Source organism: Megalobrama amblycephala, linkage group LG21, assembly GCF_018812025.1.
Source record: "Megalobrama amblycephala isolate DHTTF-2021 linkage group LG21, ASM1881202v1, whole genome shotgun sequence".
Lineage (NCBI taxonomy): Eukaryota > Metazoa > Chordata > Actinopteri > Cypriniformes > Xenocyprididae > Megalobrama > Megalobrama amblycephala.
The window spans coordinates 27,994,708-28,016,223 of NC_063064.1; the positions used below are offsets into that span (position 1 = coordinate 27,994,708).

A 21,516-nucleotide genomic window follows, 5' to 3' on the forward strand; every position below is an offset into this window, starting at 1 on the left:
CCCTTCCCAGGTTGTAATATCCTCAGTGGGTTTGTTTCTCCCTCAAACACTCACGCAAGGCTACGACTGCGACTACACACCCATTTCAGGAGTTTTAATGACGCCGGTCAGACACAGACAGACAGCCAGTACGTGCAGCAGTAACATTACTGCATCTGTACTTTTCTCACACACCCAAACAGACTCAACTTTAGCTTATGAACAAACCAATCAGGCCATAAAGAAACGCTGATATCAAGAATATAGTCATACTGTGAGAGGCCTGACTATAAACAAACCGACAGCTAGGTCACCCTCCTGTAACAAATACATTTCATTTGCATCATTGCATTGTAAATCGATGTTTCAGGTTGGATACACTGTGTATCTGCACTTCAAAACACTGATGCAAGATGCAAAACAAGTCTTAGACAAGGACGTTATCCAGTATATAACAATGGTTCCCAACCAGTGGGTTGCAAGGAAAAACACTGCTAAAAAGTAAATAATATATTGCAGCTAACGTAGCGATGCAATGGAAGAACCGATTTAGGTTCTCCAAAGAACCTTGTGAACAAAAGAACATTGTAAAGGAGTCCTATGATGCACCTTTTACAAGATGTAATACAAGTCTCTGGTGTCTCCAGAATGTGTCTGTGAAGTTTCAGCTCAAAATCCCCCACAGATCATTTATTATAGCTTGTCAAATTTGCCCCTATTTGGGTGAGCAAAAACATGCAGTTTTTGTGTGTGTCCCTTTAAATGCAAATGAGCTGCTGCTCCCGGCCTGTTTTCCAGAAGAGGGCGGAGCTTTAACAGCTCGTGCTTCGGTTGCTCAGCAACAACAAAGCTGGAGAATCTCACGCAGCCAAAATGAGGATTGTCAGTAACGGTGTTCAGCCTTACATTGTTCAAACCGGAGTCGACACTGATGGAGAGACTCAGGAAGAAGTTACAACTTTTAGAATGAAACTGGAAGTTTCTGAATGGTTAGTGGATAAATTTATGTAGTTGCTGTGGAGTTGATTCAACTCATCAACTAGCATGTGCCGTCATGGTAATCTTTTGTGCAAATTCAGCGTTGACCCTCGTTTGTGAAGCAGTCCAGCGTAAAATGACGGCATGACAACAACACTCTACTACAACAACTCTTCCTCTTCTCTAAAGCGGCCCAACATGGCCTCACCCCCTTTGTTGCGTGTTCTCGGGGGCGGGGTTTATATAAATTTTGGGATTAGTGATGTCACCAACCCAGGAAGAAGCTCGTTGTAGTTGTAGTCCCTACCAGCCATTTGTTGTAGTCCTTAAAAAGCAATTTATATAAAGGAAAATATCTCCTTTTGCATTGAATTTTGAGCGTCGTAACTTTGCAGATGTTTTTTATGCTCAAACAGCAACATTACACACTAACTAAAGTTAAAAAAGTGAAATTATAATCAAGCATCCCTTTAAAGGTTCTCCATTGAACCATTGATGCCAATAAAGAACCTTTATTTTTAAGAGAGTATTTGGACCCAAATCCATCTGTTACAGTAGTAGGGGTGAGTCAGATTATAATATTATCTCATTTATAACAGTGGTTCTCAGTCAGTGGGTTGCATGGAAACACAATGCTAAAAGCAATTAATAAAATGCAACTAACCATATAATTGTGCATATTTAGAATAGGAAAATAAATTGGCTTATCAACTTTTATAACGGAGGAGAAAACGCTTCCCACGTCTTGTTGTTAAAGGTCATGTATCCAATCAAACATTATAGTATTTTGGCACAAATTCATCTGTTACTGTACTGTAAGTCTCATGACTCCCCTCTTCCATACAATAAATATGGGTTCGACCAGTTTGTGCCAACTATAATGCACTTTGTGCAATGAATTATTGGCTGCCAAGAGCACGAAACTATTGAAATCCAAGAGATGTTTTTGTACAATAACCAATTTTGGTATGTGCTGCCTCGCCACTTCATGTCCAAATGTAAAATCTGTGCCCAGAAGCAAAACCACTTGAGAACCACTGCAATAGAGAGTAAATATGCAAACAGCATAAATTGCAACACAAAGTTTGAATAATTCTAAATCTTTTGAGTGCAAGGAAATTCACACATTGCATTATTTAAAGATTGTAGAAGGAGACAGAACTGGAGATGAAAGGGGGGTGGGGAGGAATAGAGAGGTAGTGAAAGATGTTCGCTTGCACGTGTAACAGATGAGTCACATGGATCCTTGTCAAAATTTTTATCAATTATTAATGCTATAACATTTTATCATGCTTGCACTCTCAGAACCCTCAAGTGTCTTTTACAGTGAGATTTTAGTGCCAGCGCATTTTGATATCAGCACTATTAGGCGTGGTTGACAAAGCAAAAAATTTCACTTCATTTAATGGCCCAGACTACATCATACCAAAGCAAACTGAGGTTTATATGAATAAATAAGAGTGCATGACACACCTCAAATTATCTCAGAACACGCCTCGCTTCTATAGCCATTTCAGACACCAGATTTCCATAAGTATTTACTATACAGCTGATAATAAGCATATCATAAACTTGGTTAATATGCATCTGGCAATATTAGCAATCATGCATTCAGATCATAGATATCCATTAAAGCTCAGAAACTAACATAGGTGGCTTGGTTCTGGACAGAGCAAGGCTAACAGCACAGACTGTCTGTAATGAATGGAAATATACACTAAATAAAACAACAAGCAAAACCAAAACATTCTCATATTGCTGCTTATGTACATATGCATGCTCATATGTAAATAGATCTATGCATCAAGTATGCCAGAGATCAAATAACCCCATGAGTCCAGCATATGTTAGTTGATTCCTGATCTCAAGCACATATAGAGGTTTTTAGCTGACAACTGGCTTTGTAGATATTGCATATCATTGGGTGTAAATCATCGGGTGTGAAGCGCAATTAAGAAAAGGCTGTTAAAAACATGATTATCGGATCTGAATATGGCTAAAAGTGACTATAGTTCTTTTAAATATAAAAGCACAACATTAGACCCTACAGACTCATATCGTGTAGCACAAAGCAGTGCACTGAATTCACAAAAATATACATGTGACAGAAGCTTTTGAAATGATTCGGGATACCTGTTCATTCCCGGCCCGTGTCCGGTGCCCATTCCCCCGGCAGGCGCTCCGTTGCTCGGCTTGTGGAGCTGTCCACCGCCCGCTGGTGCTGAAATGGAAGCCGGGGCTCCAGCCGTGGGGACAGCGCCTCCCGGTTGCCCCGGCTGTCCCTCTCCTTCGAGGCTCGCTTCATTCCCCATAGTCCCTCTGAGTGAGATGGAGGAGAAAGACGAGATCTGCTGACGAGCGTCTGATAGGGGTGTATTTAAAAAACTGGGAGAAAACTCAGCGCAGCTCCTCTTCCGCCATCATCACCTACAATCCAGCATCCTGAGCGGAGCGCGCACGCGTGCGCCCAGCGGAAGGGCTCGACCGAGCACGCGCAGAGCGAGGAGCGTGCAAGAGAACAGGGGCAGGGCGGAGGAGCCGCGTGAACGCGCTTGTGTCCTAGATCTACAGTCCTGTAGACTCAAGCCTTGGAGAAATTCATAGATTGCTTGTGTCTTGAAATAATTATAATTATTATAATATAATTATAATGAATTTTAGCCTTATTGCTTAACATTAATTAAATATATAAAATGAGCAAGCAGTGGCAGGTGACAGTAGCAAGGAAAAATAGCATAACCCTAACATAATAATAAGATTACTTTATATTTTGAGGTAAAACTGTTTTATTTATTTCCTTATATGTAGAATACATTAAATAATCTACATTCCCCAAGTTCAATACTGTCAAAATAATCAACAGACCTAGGTCGGGGCTAGTTGTCACAGTCCTAAATATGTGTTTAGTAGTATATTATCATTTCAAACCCAGGAAAAAACACAGAACCCCATTGTTGGCTGCCTCAATTCACATTTAACAATTGAAATGACATTTAAAGGCCATTTTGCAATTTAAACTGAATGGGACACAACCCTCCAGGAGTGATCATCAGTCATCTCTGAACTAGAAGCGCTTGTAATATTGTGTGATGTTAAGAAACCTTTGAAGTAGAGAAAGTAAAATATTAAGCATTTTTACCCACAGCCATGCTGCAAAAAAAGGGAACTGATTCTTTGTTGTGATTCTGTTCAAAACAGGATGCCTGCTGCAAAAGAAAAAGAAAGCATGAGCTCAGTGAATAAAGAAAGGCACAGTGCTCTTTCAAAGGCACCAGACCTCTCTTCCAGATGGCAAAATTGTCATTTCACACCCAAGCAGAGCTGCTCAAATCATCAATCAGTTAAATCAATACTAATTTTGACTCCATCCCAAGCTGTTGAGGCAGACACTAAGAATGTGGCACTAATAGATGGCTGCTATATTCCCTACAGCAAAAGTTTCATATTCACCTGCATGAAAAATAAATAAGGGAGAACAAAAGAGAGAAAAACATAGAGATTTGCTTGAATTGCAAACAGACTGATGATACTTTGATGCCTATTCCTCAAGCTCTTCCAGTTCAAAAGTTTGAGGTCAGTAGTTTTTTAAAGAAATTAATAGTTTTATTCATACAGGATGCATTTAATAGATCAAAGATGACAGTAGAGACATTTATAATGTTACAAAAGCTTCTTTTCAAAAAAAAAAAAAAAAAGCTGTTCTTTTGAAATGCTATTCATCAAAGAATCCTGAACAAAAATGAATAGTGGTTTCCACACAAAAATATTAAGCAGCACAACTGTTTTCAACACTGAACTGATCAATAGAAATGTTTCTTGATCACTAAATCTGCTTATTAAAAGGAACATTGCTCAGTTACTTTACACATAATGTGTTACAATATTGAGTTACTCCCTAAAACGCATTGCATTACTTTTGCGTTACTTTTTCTCACCTGGGCCGGGCTTGTTTGTTTGTTTTTTTGTCAAATGTAAAGGCCCTTTCACACCAAAAGTGAAATAAATAAGCCTCACGCTGAACGGAAATTCAAATTCATGCCTGTACAGCTCAAATCTTTTAGCTGTGCTGCCATTCTGGATCGCAGGAGATTCCACACTCTTACTTCAGCAATAAAAACAAAGTAAACACAACACAATGTTTAACTTAAGTAATTTTTGCTTATTAGTAAGGTTGAATTGGTTCGTCGAGGGTCAGCAGCAAAACTTTTGGTTAATAAAGTGAGATTAAATACATGAAGTATACTTGTATTATTTAACATTTAATTTTCACAGGTTTTATTTATTCTGAGGAATGCTGAATCTGTTTTTGTGCAAGTGAGATGAAATACATGCTCACATTTAATCTAACTACAATAATCATTATGTTTACACAGCCTCTACACTTACTCCAGATTTCTCTCAAGGAGATAGGAGAGGTGTCAGTCAATAAATGGAAAAAAACAACACAACTTATTTTAAAAAGTAACTCTGATATTTTGTTGTAAAAAGTCATGCATTACTTTACTCGTTACTAGTAATGATTATGTAACTCACTTTACTCACATTAATGCATTAGCCCCAACACTGCTTGTGAAGGATCATATGACACTAAAGACTGGAGTAATGATGCTGAAAATTCAGCTTTGCCATCACAGGAATAAATTACATTTTAAAATATATTCAAATAGAAAACATTTATTCTAAATATTATCCTAATAATATTTCACAATATTACTGTTTTTACTGTATTTTTAATCCAAAAAATGCAGCCGTGGTGAGAATAAGAGTCATGGTAGTATAGATGGGACTAGTGATATCTGCATTGGTCAGGAGAGATTAAGGGTTCATTCAAGGCAAGCCTAGACTTAAACCCTGCGTGTGGAGGTCAGGTCCTTCACTAAGAGAAATAACGTTACAACTCTGCTCAACAAATCATGTGAGGTATAAATCATGCCAAAAATCCATATTGTTTAATGGATAAGAAAAAATAATAGCAAGCACGGTTAATTACAGAAATTATCACATTTTGTACAATGACTATAAAGACTTGGTTGCTTGAGTTAGACCTTGGATAGTGAAGGGCAATAAAGAAGTGATAATCTAACAAAGTAGTGCAGGCCAGATTCATGTTTAATCTGTGGTTGGTAAAATCATCATTACACTGTAAAGACTTATTTTAGCTTAAATGTTCGTAGGCAAAGTGAAAGTGCATATTTGCCGAGTCTGTCCTCTCTGGCCTGTATTAGATTAACTCATTTTGAGACCTAATTGAAACAGAGCTGACTGACTGGCACTGAGTCTTGGCATGGTGGCGCACTCACTACAGCTGAGTCCTCTCGCAGGCCGCCTCCTGCTCACACAGCTGGTCCGCAATTATCTCTGTTTGCATGGGACCGAGACGAGCAAATATTGCATGGAGGCATGTCGGCCGCAGAGATATAAGTTTATAGCATTTAGTTTGAGCAATGGTATTAAGATACATTTTGCTATGAAACTAAAGTTTTTACAACAAAGTTTTCAGATGAAGATCTGTGGAGTTACTACCTCACAGTCATCGCTTATAGTTACTTGTTCTGCTGAAGTTGATTGATGTATTTAATCAATTCAAAAGTAATGACTGTGAGTCTGCCCGGTGTATGCCATCAGCCAAAACTCAAAAGTATTCGATTGAGGAAAAACACAAAGAGGTGACTGAGAATGCCAAATGAACAAGAAGAAAGTCTTTAGATTTTGCTTAAAAAAAGGTAATCACATCTCAGCCAGAGTTGTGACTGCTTCAACGATTTGGAGGAAGTTTTTAAGGTCTAATGGGAGCAAAACTAAACTTTTGAGCCTCAATGAAAAGCTCTATCCATTGTAACACTGACGCACGGTAATAATGAAGAACTAACGCACAAACAAAAATCAGACAATAGGTTATTTTTATCTGAACAGCCTTTTTTCTTAGGGTGGAATTGAGGGCAGCACTACTGGAATGTTCTTCATAGTGGATGACTGGTCATTCTCTGGTACGCTGGCAAGCTACCAATAACTCATTGTCAATGAAGTGAAAATGAACAAAAAAAAAGAAACTAAAGATGAACCAAACAGCAACAACTAGGACAAGATGCACTCAAAATAATCAACAGTTCACACTATGAATGACTCTGACTGTATCAAAACTGCAGAGCTGTGATTGTACAGAGCCACACAAAGGTGAAAATAAACTGAACAGGTGCTTTTAACTATAAAAAGAGAGAGCAAACCACTTCAATGGCGACATCTAGTGGTCAAGAGTTGGCAATGTTCTCACAAATACTTACATATATTTTACATTTATGCACATTTGTGTAAAGTCTTTCATATCTTAGCTAAACATCTTTGAGAATCTTTTCTTGCCACTGCCGCCTTTAGCTTGTTCAGTATAGTGTGTGTGTGTGTGTGTGTGTATAATATATAACACTTCATATATATATACAACATCAGGCATAACATTAAGACCACTGACAGGTGAACTGATTTTCTCTTTATCACAACACCTGTTAGTGGGTGGGATATATTAGGCAGCAAGTGAACATTTTGTCCTCAAAGTTGATGTGTTAGAAGCAGGAAAAATGGGCAAGCGTAAGGATTTGAGCAAGTTTGACAAGGGCCAAATTGTGATGACTAGACGACTGGGTCATAGCATCTCCAAAACTGCAGCTCTTGTGGGGTGTTCCCGGTCTGCAGTGGTCAGTATCTATCAAAAGTGGTCCAAGGAAGGAACAGTGGTGAACCAGCGACAGGGTCATGGGCGGCCAAGGCTCATTGATGCACGTGGGGAGTGAAGGCTGGCCCATCCCTTACCTGGGGAACACATGGCACCGGGATGCACTATGGGCAATGTTCTGCTGGGAAACCTTGTGTACTTTGACACGTACCACCTACCTAAGCATTGTTGCAGACCATGTACACCCTTTCATGGAAACGGTATTCCCTGGTGGCTGTGGCCTCTTTCAGCAGGATAACCACAAAGCAAAAATGGTTCAGGAATGGTTTGAGGAGCACAACAACGAATTTGAGGTGTTGACTTGGCCTCCAAATTCCCCAGATCTCAATCCAATCGAGCATCTGTGGGATGTGCTGAACAAACAAGTCCAATTCTTGGAGGTCCCACCTCGCAACTTACAGGACTTAAAGGATCTGCTGCTAACATCTTGGTGCCAGATACCACAGCACACCTTCAGAGGTCTAGTGGAGTCCATGCCTCGAGGGTTCAGGGCTGTTTTGGCAGCAAAAGGGGGACCAATACAATATTAGGAAGGTGGTCATAATGTTATGCCTGGTCAGTGTATATACCCCATTATACATGCCATAATATACAAAATATACTATCGTTTCCCTACCACCATTATTTATCATAGTGCTAGTAAAACAATAATGACAGTAGCTTCTAGAAGTGAAAAATGATAATAGGCAAATAAATACAAACCTGAAACCAAATTCTGCTGCATGTTAAACAGGATCAATCTTCTTGAATGGAGGTTTCCTCATATTTCCCAGCTGAGGAAGGATCTCTCAAATAGGGGTGAACCAGGAAGAACAGAAGAGTGCTGAAATGACAAAATTGTTGTAATTAGCGCAATTAGACTTCTGGACTTAAAATGGCAGGCAAATAAGCATTTCAATGTCTGCTGGCTTCTTCATGCTCATAATTACACAAGGACTACCCTAGTGTACAAAACCATCTCATTACTCCTTTTGACTAATTCAGTCCAGACTTGTGGTCTTCTCTAAGAAGCAACACTATGGCTGTCCTTCAACTGAGGGGTTTATCAAAGAAAGAACCAGATTTTATTTAATCTCCCAGTTTTCCACCCCATGTTCACTTAAACCCAGTTTATTTCCTGTAGGCTATATTATGGCATATATAATGGGGTATGAACATCTACTGCATAACAGGAATGATCAATTTAATCTTGTTATGAAAGATTACATTTCACTTAGTTCATATTAGAGCCTTCCTTTCATTCAAAAACTAGGGCTGTGTCACCTTAATCAACACGAATGGTCAAAATATGCACCACTAGTCAAATCATATAAGCAATTAAATGTATATTCATGACTGTCTGTTTCTTGTTTGATATTCACTTTATCCTATAACAGTATGACATCCATTCTATTGTGTAAAAATAAAATCTAAAATATTATTTACTTACAAACTGGACAGTTGTGACATCTAAAAAGAATGGTTTATCCTGGGTAACGTCGTTTCCCTACCGCCATAACATAAGACAAGTCATTTTACTCGGCGGCCATCTTTGAAACGCCCTCGAGCATTCAAGTGCAGCTCCTATCACTTTGAATGGGGAAATATCAAATACTCCAAAACTGTTTGCCAACCTTTCGATTAAATTTCATATCTGAAATCGCCAATCAAATCTGACAACGACTGTCTCTTAAATTTTGTTTCTAAACGCTCAAATCATGACTAAAACAGTATTCTTCAGGCTGGATCAAGCTAATGCGCATGTAGCTACAGTCCTAAATGCGCGTCTCTTGTGCCTCATTTCGGAGGCGCGTGTCTGACTGTTTCAGAACCGGAGCTTCTAAAGGCCGCTGCAGTGACCAATCGGCGATATCGACTATTGCGCCATATTGCGCGTTGCACTTTCTCCCATTCAAAACAATACGAGTGACGCGTCTTGTGTTATTCTATAGTCTTTTTTTATCTTTTTATTCTATAATATTTGGTACTACTTCACACACTGGCTGCTCATATTCAAATTTGGCGCGTTGACGTTACACGCAAGAAGAACCAATGACGTTTGTGCGCTCCTCTTCAGCCCCGCCTTCTTATCCTTATATGGCGTCAAAGACTCCTATTGCTCCTATTAGGTTTTTAAAGCAATAAATGAATGCTCACATCTTATATTGATAAATTATTGATAAGGTACACGGACCTACACAGACCATAGCCTCTTTAATATAGAATAATTTAGTACTTAATTTGCAACCTGTTACTTGTAACTGTGTTACTATTTATTTGTATTTGTTTATATAAAATAACTATAAAATAAATTATATAAAATGGCTTATATATAGTTTTAAAAGTTAAGCATCTCCTTTCAAACTGCAATTTTGTAATCTAACTGAAGGCATTAAATATAAATTAAAAAGCTTTTAGTGTATCACAAATGCAGACAACAAACTTCTCTTCCCCAATTTCTTCTCCAGAGAGCACCAGTATGAAATATTTTGTATGAATTATATTTGTCTGTTAAGTACTTCCTTTCAACATTTGTTTAAAAAAAAAGTTTAATTTGAAAGGCTTTCCAGAGGAAAGTGTTAGAAACTTAACAAAGCTCACATGCTGCTCCAGAGACAGTTTCCTTGAAAGCAACTGAAACAGATGAAACTTCGTCCAAGAATAACACAGAGAGATGATGCCAAAAGAGCATTACCTCTGATACAATTACATCTAATACAGCTCCACTTGTACACCAATTCTCTGGACTTTTGTCTCCAAGGCAACAGTGGGCTATCTCTCTAAAAAAGATGAAGGATTGTGTTGGCATGGAAACCACATAGTAATCTCACTGCTTTTATGGAACTAGGCAACAAACACAAATGCTGAAGAAAAAAAAACATGATTAATATAACATGCTCAGAGACCAGGTGTGTTTATAAACCCAATGGAAAAGTCATTTCAATATAAAAGCTCCATATCTTGCACTTTTGCAGCAGCATGTTTTGCAGGGGGTGGATGACTGTGGGACGCCAAAAGCTGGACTTTAAAAACACAGAGAGTGTGTGGGTGTTCGACAGTGTTGCCAAGTCTGTGGTTTTCCCGCGGAATTGGGCTACTTTTACGCTGTTGCCGCAGGTTGTTTTTCATGTCCGCGGGTTGAATCGACCCAAAATAACATGATATTTACCCCCCGGAAAGTGATTTTTACCATGGGACCCCCCTGAAATGTGATTGGGCTAGTTTTGAGGTGCAATTGGGCGAGTTTGTTTGTGGAAACCTGGCAACCCTGGTGTTTGATACTGTGTGAAACCCCACAGGTTGTGTTCTGCACCATCTCCTTTTGTGCACCAGGAAAAAAATAACATTCCTATATTCTGCTTTTTCTTATAGACCTTATGCGCCAGAGAAACAAGCGCACAGCCATCTTTAGAACTTTGTGTTTGAACTTCCGTTTTTGCAGCAGCTCTGTATATTTATATGGCATTGTTGTTGAAGAGTAATTAGCTGGTTAACTTATTGTAGAGTTAACGAAAGTTATCATGAGCATTGTAATGTTTGAAGCAGATGTCATAACAAATGTCAGTAGACCAGGAAGTTTTTAAAGGGTTAGTTCACCCAAAAATGAAAATAATGTCATTTATTACTTACCCTCATGCCGTTCCACACCCGTAAGACCTTTGTTCATCTTCAGAACACAAATTAAGATATTTTTGTTGAAATCTGATGACATTTCCTCTCTCGAGATCCATAAAGGTACTAAAAACATATTTAAATCAGTTCATGTGAGTACAGTGGTTCAATATTAATATTATAAAGCGACGAGAATATTTTTGGTGCGCCAAAAAAACAAAATACCGACTTATATAGTGATGGCCGATTTCAAAACACTGCTTCATCATGATTCGGATCGCGTGTCAAACCACCAAACTGCCGAAATCACGTGACTTTGGCGCTCCAAACTGCTGATTCGACACGCTGATTCATTTGTGCTCCGAAGCTTCCTGAAGCAGTGTTTTGAAATCGGCCATCACTATATAAGTCGTTATTTTGTTTTTTTGGCGCTCCAAAAATATTCTCATCGCTTTATAATATTAATATTGAACCACTGTGCTCACATTAACTGATTTAAATATGTTTTTAGTACCTTTATGGATCTTGAGAGAGGAAATGTCATTTCTCCCTATGCAGGCCTCACGGCACTATCGGATTTCATCATAAATATCTGAAATTGCGTTCCGAAGGTGAACAAAGGTCTTACGGGTGTGGAACGGCATGAGCGTGAGTAATAAATGACAGAATTTACATTTTTGGGTGAACTAACCCTTTAAAACGAGCAGTTCATTCAAAAATCCATAAGATCTTACCTTCATGCAGTGGAAATACAAACCGGAAGACGCTCTGTCTTGACGCGGCGCTAAGAAGGGACGGGGCTACATAGAGTAATTTGACGTAAGTTGGCGTGACATTCAGTGTTGCCATGTCCGCGGTTTTTCCGTGCAATTGTGCTGCTTTAACACTGTCGCCGCTGATTGATTTTCATGTCTGTGAGTTGTAGTGACCCCAAATATGATATTTAGTCCCTGGAATGCTAATTTTACCAGGGGAACCCCGCCAAAACGCGAATTTTACCCACAAACACGATTGGGCTAGTTTTGAAAAAAGCAATTGGGTGACCCTGGTGACATTTCAAGCAGCAATGCCCTGCATTGTGACATGATAAACCCAATTTAAATAATTTTAAAGAGCAACTTTATTCATTTATAATTACAGTTTAAATGACCTCAAATTAACCGAGAGACCTGGAAGATTTTAAAAATCAATTTGTCACACTGCAGGACTATTTAGGCTAAATTAATTACTGAATAAAATCTGATTCAAAATAGTTGTCAGCCATATTATTGTAGCATGATATTTACATGGTACTGCAAGGTGCTTTAAAATTTCTAGTTGTACCATTCATATCTAAAACATCATAACTTTTTAATAATTCTAGATGTTTCAATATGTATTCGTTTGGAGACAATTCAATAAAGGAATCTCTCTAGATAATATAGAAATATGAAGTCAATGCAACATAGATCACGTGGAAAATACTGCCATCTTGTGGTGAAATGTAAATGTTTTCATTTGCAAATAACAAAGAAGCCATACACGAATCTGACATTTCATTTAATAGTTTGTTTTTATACACATACATTTTTATATATATACATAAATATAAATATTACTTTTATATGCCTAAATAAATACCCTTTTTGCCCATGTTACACAAAATGTGTAACCAACCATTAAGTAAATATAATTGTAAACAAGTAATTTTGTAATATCTTTCATAAAATAGCAACATAATAATGTTTAGGTTTAGTACAAAAAAAAATAAAGTAAGGTCACCTCGCTGCTGTAGCTCACAATCAGCTCACAATGGATGAACTGGTACTGGCACGCGCACGCATGCGTCGACACGTACGTCCCTATGCGTACGCAGGAGGGGGGAGGGGCACGTAAACAGTGAATTCCAAAAAGGAAGGGAGTGTTTCTTTCAACTGATAAACCAGTACATCAAGGTATGCATTAAAAAGCTCATTCTGAAATTGTGCATTCTTAGTTTACAGACTCTTTTATGCGTTCTGCAGGCGCGTATGTTTTTTTTATTCTTTTGAATCTGCAGCCTCGTGCATTTACCATTTTCAGCTCAACGCAGCGCCATTACTGTACAAGGCAAAATGGACAAAATGGCCATTTTCGATTATATTGTGTTTTACGTGAAATTTAGTTCCCCTGCATTGGTAAATTGTGTGCAGGAGTGATTTCATGCACGTTATTCGCTACATATATCAGTGAAGACTATAAATGGAGCAAATAAACAATGAGATTGTTGCTCCTTTCTTGTTAATTTGCTGTGCCTTTATGTCCAGCGCGTTTGTCGGGGTGCTTTTCTTTGCACGAACTTCCCTTTGCTAAGCAGAGGTCATGGACGTACATCTCAGGTGTCCAAAACAGTGCAGAAAATTCCTGTAATGTTTGTAAATAAATCTTTCTCCACAATGTAATTCATTACAACTTATTAAACAATCTAACATGTTTTTATTGGATTCCCAGTTCAGATGCATTTACTACACACACACACACACACACACATATATATATATATATATATATATATATATATATATATATATATATATATATTAATAAAGTGTTTTTTTATTGGCAGGTAAAATCATGCCCATTCGCCGATCAGCTGCAGCCCCACCCAAAGAGGATGCAACCCCTGCAAATGCCCCTGAGGGAGGTACGTACTGTCCCTTGCATGGCATATCGGTCATATTGAGAAGGAATAATGACCGTCCACAATATACAGATCCACATAAGTAATAATTCACCCACAAATAAAAAATTCAGTTTGTATACAATGAAATAATACCAAAACATAAACTACTAGGCACTGAAAATCCTCCCCTCTTCACACAGAGTTAACATACAACTTCAAACGAGTTTATAAAATAATGCACAAGTGGTGTGGATTTTTAAAGCATCCTTGCTTGAACATTGTGTTTTCTATCCCACAGATGCTCCCGCCGAAGGCTCTGCTCCTGTAGGTGAGAAGGAGAAGGAGAAGGAGAAAGATTCGTCCACTGAACCTGCAACCACGGAGGACAAGAAAGCAGGAGGTGATGGGGAGGAGGCGAACGCTGATGGGGAGGAACAGGCTAAAGATGACGGAGAAACGCCTGATGGAGAGAAAACTGAAGAAGCAGCAGCTGAACAGGGGAAGAGCAAGAAGAAAAAAGTCAAGGATGTTGTAGCCAAAATGTAAGTCTGGCTGTTGTACAAAAAAAGAAATGTGTGATCATTAAATTCCTATTTATGCATTAGATTATTTCCACTGAATAATAGTGGCTTGTTAAGCATTTTTTGCTCAAATGTTACAGTGACAAGGAAGGAGATGACAAAGGGAAAAAGGTGAAAAAGAAGATTCCTGCTTGGGCGACCATTTCTGCCAACAAACTGGCTTCAGCCTCTCTTTCCCAGCCTAAAGTTGAAGAAATCCTCATAGAAGCAATTGAGGTCTGGTTCAGAATTTCACAGGAACTAATGCATTGCCTTATAGAGAGTGTTTTATTGTCACTTTTAAGTGTTTCTTCCCACTAAGTTATTAAAATTACTGGATACTACCTAATATTTTTGTTCAAATGCGTATACGGTGCTGCAGTGATGACGTAAGTTAACATCACCCTGGTTCCCTCGACAAAAAGCCAATAGGATTTTTCCTTTGGCTTTTTGATTATTGCAGAAAATAAGTTCTGTGACCAACAAAAGTAAATGATTCTTACATGTTTTGTTCATCATGATAATCTTCACAAATGAACACGATATTTATGAATTTTGAAGCCTAAATACAATCGGCAGAAGTATAAAGCTAAAGTTAGGCTATAAATAAACGACACTGCGATTGCATGACATCAGTGTCACCATCAAGCTTCCAACTCTTTCAACGTTCAAGTTGAAAACCTTAAGTTAGTCTTTTCTTCCCTGTTGTGACGTATATCCAAGTGAAATGGCTTTTCAAACAAGAAAAAATTTGATTTAGTCCATGGGGAATTGATTGGATGGTTGTGGTTTGCTATTGGTCAATCTCATGTGAGTGACATGTTGTCCCGCCCTCACGCCAGTAAACAAGATTACAAGGGCACATGAACTGAAAAATTAATAAATCAATCAGTCAGTTTTGATTTCATGGTGACTTTAACAAAAAGGATATTCAGAAATGCTGAATCGTTTCTAACTCGGGTTTAGGACTCATTCCTGCAGCATTGTATTCTTTGGAAATCTAAGATGATAACAGGTCTAAAAATTGTTGTCTCATGTGTGCATCTTTACAATTTACCTACAGAGTTGCAAAGAGCGGAGTGGTGCCTCTAGTATTACTATTATGAAATACGTCATGAAGAAGTATCCGTCTGTGGAAATGGACAAAAAGACCAAAAACCTCTACAAGAGGGCTCTGAAGCGATTGGTTGAGAAGGGCACTGTCAAACAGGTGATTTGCAGTTTAATACATGAATATTTCTTGTTTTATATATACAGTAAGTCAGAAGCCATCCTTGTCTTGTCTTCTTTACCCACAGCTCAAGGGCAAAGGCTTTTCTGGAAGTTTCGCCATTGGGAAGGTATCCAAACATAGTTTGTTGTCCTGTTTACATGTGTTATTTAGTTGCATGAGGTTGAATATTTTTTTGATGGTTTGTCATAATTATTTAATCTTTCATTTGGTCAATGTCATGTTTTTGTGTAGAAGTCGGCTTCATCTGCAGGGGCGAAGGAGACATTAGGAGAGTCTCTGCCTCTGATCATCACCCGCCTCTGTGAACCCAAGGAGGCTTCCTACATCCTAATCAAGAAGTACCTGGAGCAATACTTCCCACAACTCAATGTGGAGAACAGGTCATTTTTGACTCAGCATCTTATAACTAGTCTACAGTTTGAACCTGACAGAATTTATTTAACATTGGGTACATTGGGAATGGAATACTAGCATTCTGAATTTTGGGGTCTGATCAAATATACTGTAAAAATGTTGCATTGTGAAATATTAAAATTGTGATTTTGTGATTCATTTATTTAATTTAGTCCATTTATTTATGGTATGATAAAAAAATGTTATCCCATACATGCAGAATTATACATAGTATAAATACCATTAGGAGTTCATTACAGACTGAATTTGTGTATGTACATTTTGCCTGATAGATTGATAATGAAAGGTTGTTCTGTAAATCTCTAAGGCCTGACGTGTTGAAGAACTGCCTGCAGAGATCTGTGGAAAAGGGCTACTTGGAGCAGATCACTGGCAAGGGGGCCTCTGGAACATTCCAGGTTAGTTACCCTTCTAAATCGCTCGACATCTACAAGCGGGTTTGATGAGAATCTGCATTTGTGTTTGACAGTTGAAGAAAGCTGGGAACAAGGTGCTCATGGGTGGCGGATTGCTGGAAGATGCTATAGTGGCCGCCATCACAGCTATGAATGAGCCCAAGACCTGCAGCATCACCATACTGCGCAAATTCTTGATGGAGAAACAAGACCAGAAGAATGTCAGGATAGTTGGTACGGTACACTAATTCCTCACTCATTGCAGTCTAGGGCACGTTTGCTCTCTGAGGACTGAATTTAATTTGCTTTTGTTTTGGGGTTGCTTCTAATTGTTATTCTCAAATGAGTTGTTCACAAGAGTGATACAGAAATCAGTTTATATTTATAGGCACCCTTCGTATATCCCTGTATTTGCTGTAACTTAACCCCCCGGTTTCACAGACAAGGTTTAAGCCTGGTTCCAGACTAAAATGTATTATTGAGCTGTTTCAACTGAAAGCAAATTGCACTGACATATATTAAACTATGTCACTACCATTTTGTCTCAAGATGTAAACCAGTAATGTCCCTTTTTCTAAGGCATGTTTATAAAAACTACTTAAATGTCCTAATTGAACTGCCTTATCTAAGCCCTGTCTGTGAAACCAGGCCAGTGTGTTATGCAGAATTTTTATATAATTATTCTGTCTGATTGCCAGTGCCAAACCTGAAGAGAACTTTGCAGAAGTGTAAAATGATGGGATGGATGGAGCAGATTTCTGGTCATGGACTCAGTGGGTCGTACCAGCTAAGCTATCCATATTACCCAAGGTAAGTTCAGCTCACCGTAAGCCGGTGTTGTAATTGTTAACTGAATCTAAAACTTTTGGAATAAACCTGAAATAAACCAAAAAATAAATATTACATGAAAAATGTAAAACTTGAATGTAAATTAAATATGTTTTCTTGGCAACTGACTAAAATAAAAGTACTAAAAATACTAAAACAAAAATAAAAATGAATTAAAGCTGAATAAAAGTAAACTAATAAATGTCAAAAGAACCTCATGTAAAAAATAATAATAACTGAAAATTTAAAAATAAAAGCTAATGCAAAATATTAATATATACTAAAATAGTATTTAAGTAACTGCTGTAAGCATGGTGCATATTCTGTTATCCTAAGATTTTCTTTTGGGATTTTTACACTTGAAAAACTTGCAGGGGCATTTTTAACTGCAACTCTTAGTTCTTAAAGGGATAGTTCGCCCAAAAAATTAACATTCAGTCATCATTTACTCACCCTCATGTCGTTCCAAACAGATTTATTTTTGGTGATTTGTCTTTTTTATTATGATAGGATAGAATAGAGCGGACAGGAAGTGAGGTGGGAGAGAGAGAGGGGGACAGGATCGCCCGTTCACCTGAAGCGCAATGGCGCTATTTGTCACCCACAAGGCTATTGGCGATGTCGTTCCAAACTTTCTCTGTGAAACATAAAAGAAGATAATTTATGTTTCAGCTATTTGTGTCTTTTCAGCTATTTGTGCATTTTGTATGGACAAGAAAAACTGAGACAAACTGTGTTAGACAAAAGAAAAAAGTCATATAGATTTGGAACAACATGAGGGAACTACCCCTTTAACTCTTAGCAATTTAGCCATCAAATAAATTAGATTGTTTTAGAGAAAAGTTGATTAGATGCAAATCAATGCTTTTGGAAGTCATAGAGTTTTTTGGTTTTGTCATACAAATGTGAGAATGGTGTGCAATTGTGCAAGATGAAAATGAAATATGATGGAACTACTTGAACTGATAAATTGTCTGTCGCTCCTCCTCTGCAGCCCAGCGGTTCTGTTTCCAGAAATGATGGAAAAACTCAAACAGAAGGAGGGACAGAAGCTCAAACGCAAGAGAAGTGATGATTCTGATGAAGAATCTGAAGCAGACTCGGAGGAAGAATCTGAAGAGGAAGAATCGGAAGAGGATGAGCCTCCTCGAAGAAAGAGGTGAAGTACATCACATGACGTCAAAATATCAATTATTAGTGCCAAAGCACTTTGCGATTATACTAGGATTTGAAGAAATCATTAAAGGATTAGCTCACTTCAGAATTCAGATTTCCTGATAATTTACTCACCCCCATGTCATCTAAGATGTTCATGTCTTTCTTCAGTCGAAAAGAAATTAACGTTTTTGAGGAAAACATTCCAGGATTTTTCTCCATATAGTGGACTTCAACAGGTACTCAATGGGTTGAAGGTCAAAATGTCAGTTTCAATGCAGCTTCAAAGGGCTCTACACGATCCCAGATGAGGAATAAGAGTCTTATCTAGTGAAACAATCAGTCATTTTCTTCAAAATGTACTTTTTAACCACAAATGCTCGTCTTGCTCTAGCTCTGTAATATGCCACACATAACGTAATCACATTGGAAAAGTCACATGTGATGTAGGTGGAAGTACCGAGCAAGTGTTTACAAAGCGAACATGCAAAGACTAACTAAAACGCCCTTCACAAGAAAAGGTAAAACATCGATGTCAGATGATTTTGAAATTGGAGGAGAAAATGAGAAATTACTTTTTCGCCCTACCGTGGTACTTCTGTCTACGTCACGTGTGACCTTTCCAACGTGATTACGTAATGCGTGGTGCATCGCAGAGCAAGTGCAAGTTGAGCGTTTGAGGTTAAAAAGTACATAATTTTTTTTTTTTTTTAGAAAATTACCGATTTGTTTCTCTAGATAAGACTCTTATTCCTCGGCTGGGATCGTGTAGAGCTCTTTGAAGCTGCACTGAAACTGACATTTGGACCTGCAACCTGTTGGTTGCTGTTGAAGTCCAATATATGAAGAAAAATCCTGGAATGTTTTCCTCAAAAACCTTAATTTCTTTTCGACTGAAGAAAGAAAGACATAAACATCTTGGATGACATAGGGGTGAGTAAATTATCAGGAAATTTGAATTCTGAAGTGAAAAAATCCTTAACCCTGAGTTATAAACCTTGTCGTGTTGTCTGGTTTCCATTATAAAATGGAAAAAAAAATCCCAAACCGTAGAACATAATATCATAGAGACATTTAACTTGGGCTGTGTCTATGCAGGGCTAAACATTCTTTTTATTTGTCCACAGGAATCAGCGTAGAAACCGGCAACCTGCATCTAAAGCTCGTCAAAATAAAAGGGCTAAAACAGTCAGCCGAAAACCTCCTGCTTCAAAGAGATCAGTTGCGCCTGCCAAGAAAGCCCCTCCACCAGCCAAGAAACCCGCCGCTGCGAGCAAAGCAGCGTCTAAAAAGGCACCTGCGCCCGTTAAAGCCACACCAGTCAAGAAAGCTGCCCCAACCAGCAAACCTAAAACACCGATAGCCAAAAAGATGACAAGCAGGGGGTCCAAACGGCCGTCGCCCAAGGCAGCTAAGAAGGAGGCAACTGAATCTGCTGTGAAAGCTAAACCTGCCGCCCGCAAGTCGCTCCGATCCCGGAAATGAGTCCCGCGCTTGCCGACAGCTGAAAAGATCAACTGTAGCTCTGTAGACTGCAGTGATGGCTATTTTCTCCTCTTATTTTTGTAGAAACTTCCATGTTCTCCTTGTCTTGGGGCCTCTGATGAATTTAGGACCTCTTCAAAGTTATTCTGCCATTCAAATACAGGCATTTTATGTTCAATATTCTTAAATTACAGGTAAAGATGTAGAGTAGAAACGCTACTGTTTATGTTGTTTAAGACGCTAATTCAGGTCACCATTATGAGATTGTGAAGGAGCTCTTGCTTCATCTCAGTTGTGCTTCAACAAAAAAATCAAATATTTAAAGTTCTTGTAGTCAATCTTTCTGTAGAGGCAAGCATTTCAGTTATTCAGTCGCCCCTTTCTCATCAGTGTTCAAGAAACCTCTCTTTGTACGTTTGATTTCAATTTTTTTTGTTCATGTTTTGTGAAGTTAGATCTTTAGCTACTATTGTAATCAAAAAAGAATTTTGTTGATGTTGGTTCCTTCGTGTAAGTCAAAGTAAAGAACGATTATTGATGCCTAACTTTCAGTTGAACGATGCAAAATTGGATTTACTGAGATGCATTAAAGAACATTGGCATCCATATCCATCACTGTCTTTTTGTTCTGTATAGTCTATGAAGGAGAATATAAATTGAAAAGATTTTCCAAGCAGATGTTTAAAGCATTATACACACTATTAACCCGGTCATACTCTTGAGTGTTAGTTTATCAGGGGGGTTAGATGTAATTTTATGAGCATTGCTTACCTTACCCTGCATGCATGTAACTGATATACTTTTCTGTAGTCCTTAATAAAGTGACTATATTTGTACTTCATTATGTGGCCATTGTTTTGTTTGGGTGGTTTGATTTGATTCTCAATGATAAACCGGTAATTTAGAGGTGTTTACAAAGGGTTACCAAATTATGCAAGCTTTGAAACACATGGTTTGTGTCATTATCACAGCTGCGTCTGAAATTCACAGTGGCAAATTCTTCTTCTTGTTCTAACAAGAAAATAAAGACATGTTTTTATTCAGTATACTAAGCATTGGAATGTTTACATAAAACGTCTCATGTCCTGACTCGTCAGTGCTTAAAAAGAACTAAATGAAAATTACCCCAAGCTTTACTCACCCTCAAGCCATCCTAGGTGTATATGACTTTCTGATTAATGCAATCGGAGATATTTTAATACGCATCCGAGCTTTATAATGACAGTGAACGGGATCAACGAGTATGAACTAAAGAAAGCGCTTCCACCCATCATAAACGTACTCCACACGGCTCCGGGGGTTCATAAAGGCCTTGAAGCGATGCGTTTGTGTAAAAAATATATATATATCCATATTTAACAAGTTATGAAGTAAAATATCTAGCTCGGATAAAATATAAAGCTCGAATGCGTCAGGATTTACTCCGATTGTGTTCATCAGAAAGAAGGTACAAAGGGTTATCTAGACATTTTCTATTGGCCAACAAATCGTTCCGTTCAGACGACCAAACAAATTATATTCTGCACTTC

General features: G+C 38.2%; 2 protein-coding genes across 4 annotated transcripts in view; one reads left to right on the plus strand and one right to left on the minus strand.

The window, feature by feature from the left end:
• The window catches only part of bsnb (bassoon (presynaptic cytomatrix protein) b), a 107,278-nt gene extending 98,028 nt beyond the window's left edge, over positions 1–9,250 (minus strand). For 2 of the 3 annotated variants that reach the window (XM_048173230.1, XM_048173228.1), the window contains exon 1: positions 3,091–3,440. In XM_048173230.1, the coding sequence (XP_048029187.1) occupies positions 3,091–3,269 (179 nt within the window). In that variant the 5' untranslated portion in view covers positions 3,270–3,440. Of the gene's footprint in view, positions 1–3,090; positions 3,441–8,386; positions 8,508–9,113 lie in introns of those variants that run through there. The other variant, XM_048173229.1, reaches the window with a different exon arrangement.
• Positions 9,251–13,069: 3,819 nt separating this feature from the next.
• hp1bp3 (heterochromatin protein 1, binding protein 3) lies at positions 13,070–20,828 on the plus strand. Its single transcript, XM_048173232.1, has 12 exons — positions 13,070–13,209; positions 13,860–13,937; positions 14,215–14,458; positions 14,578–14,713; positions 15,540–15,686; positions 15,775–15,816; positions 15,942–16,090; positions 16,432–16,522; positions 16,594–16,753; positions 17,218–17,329; positions 18,342–18,506; positions 19,630–20,828. The coding sequence occupies exons 2-12, from the start codon at positions 13,868–13,870 to the stop codon at positions 19,985–19,987; spliced, it is 1,674 nt and encodes a 557-aa protein (XP_048029189.1). The 5' UTR covers positions 13,070–13,209; positions 13,860–13,867; the 3' UTR covers positions 19,988–20,828.
• The last annotated feature ends 688 nt before the right edge of the window (positions 20,829–21,516 follow it).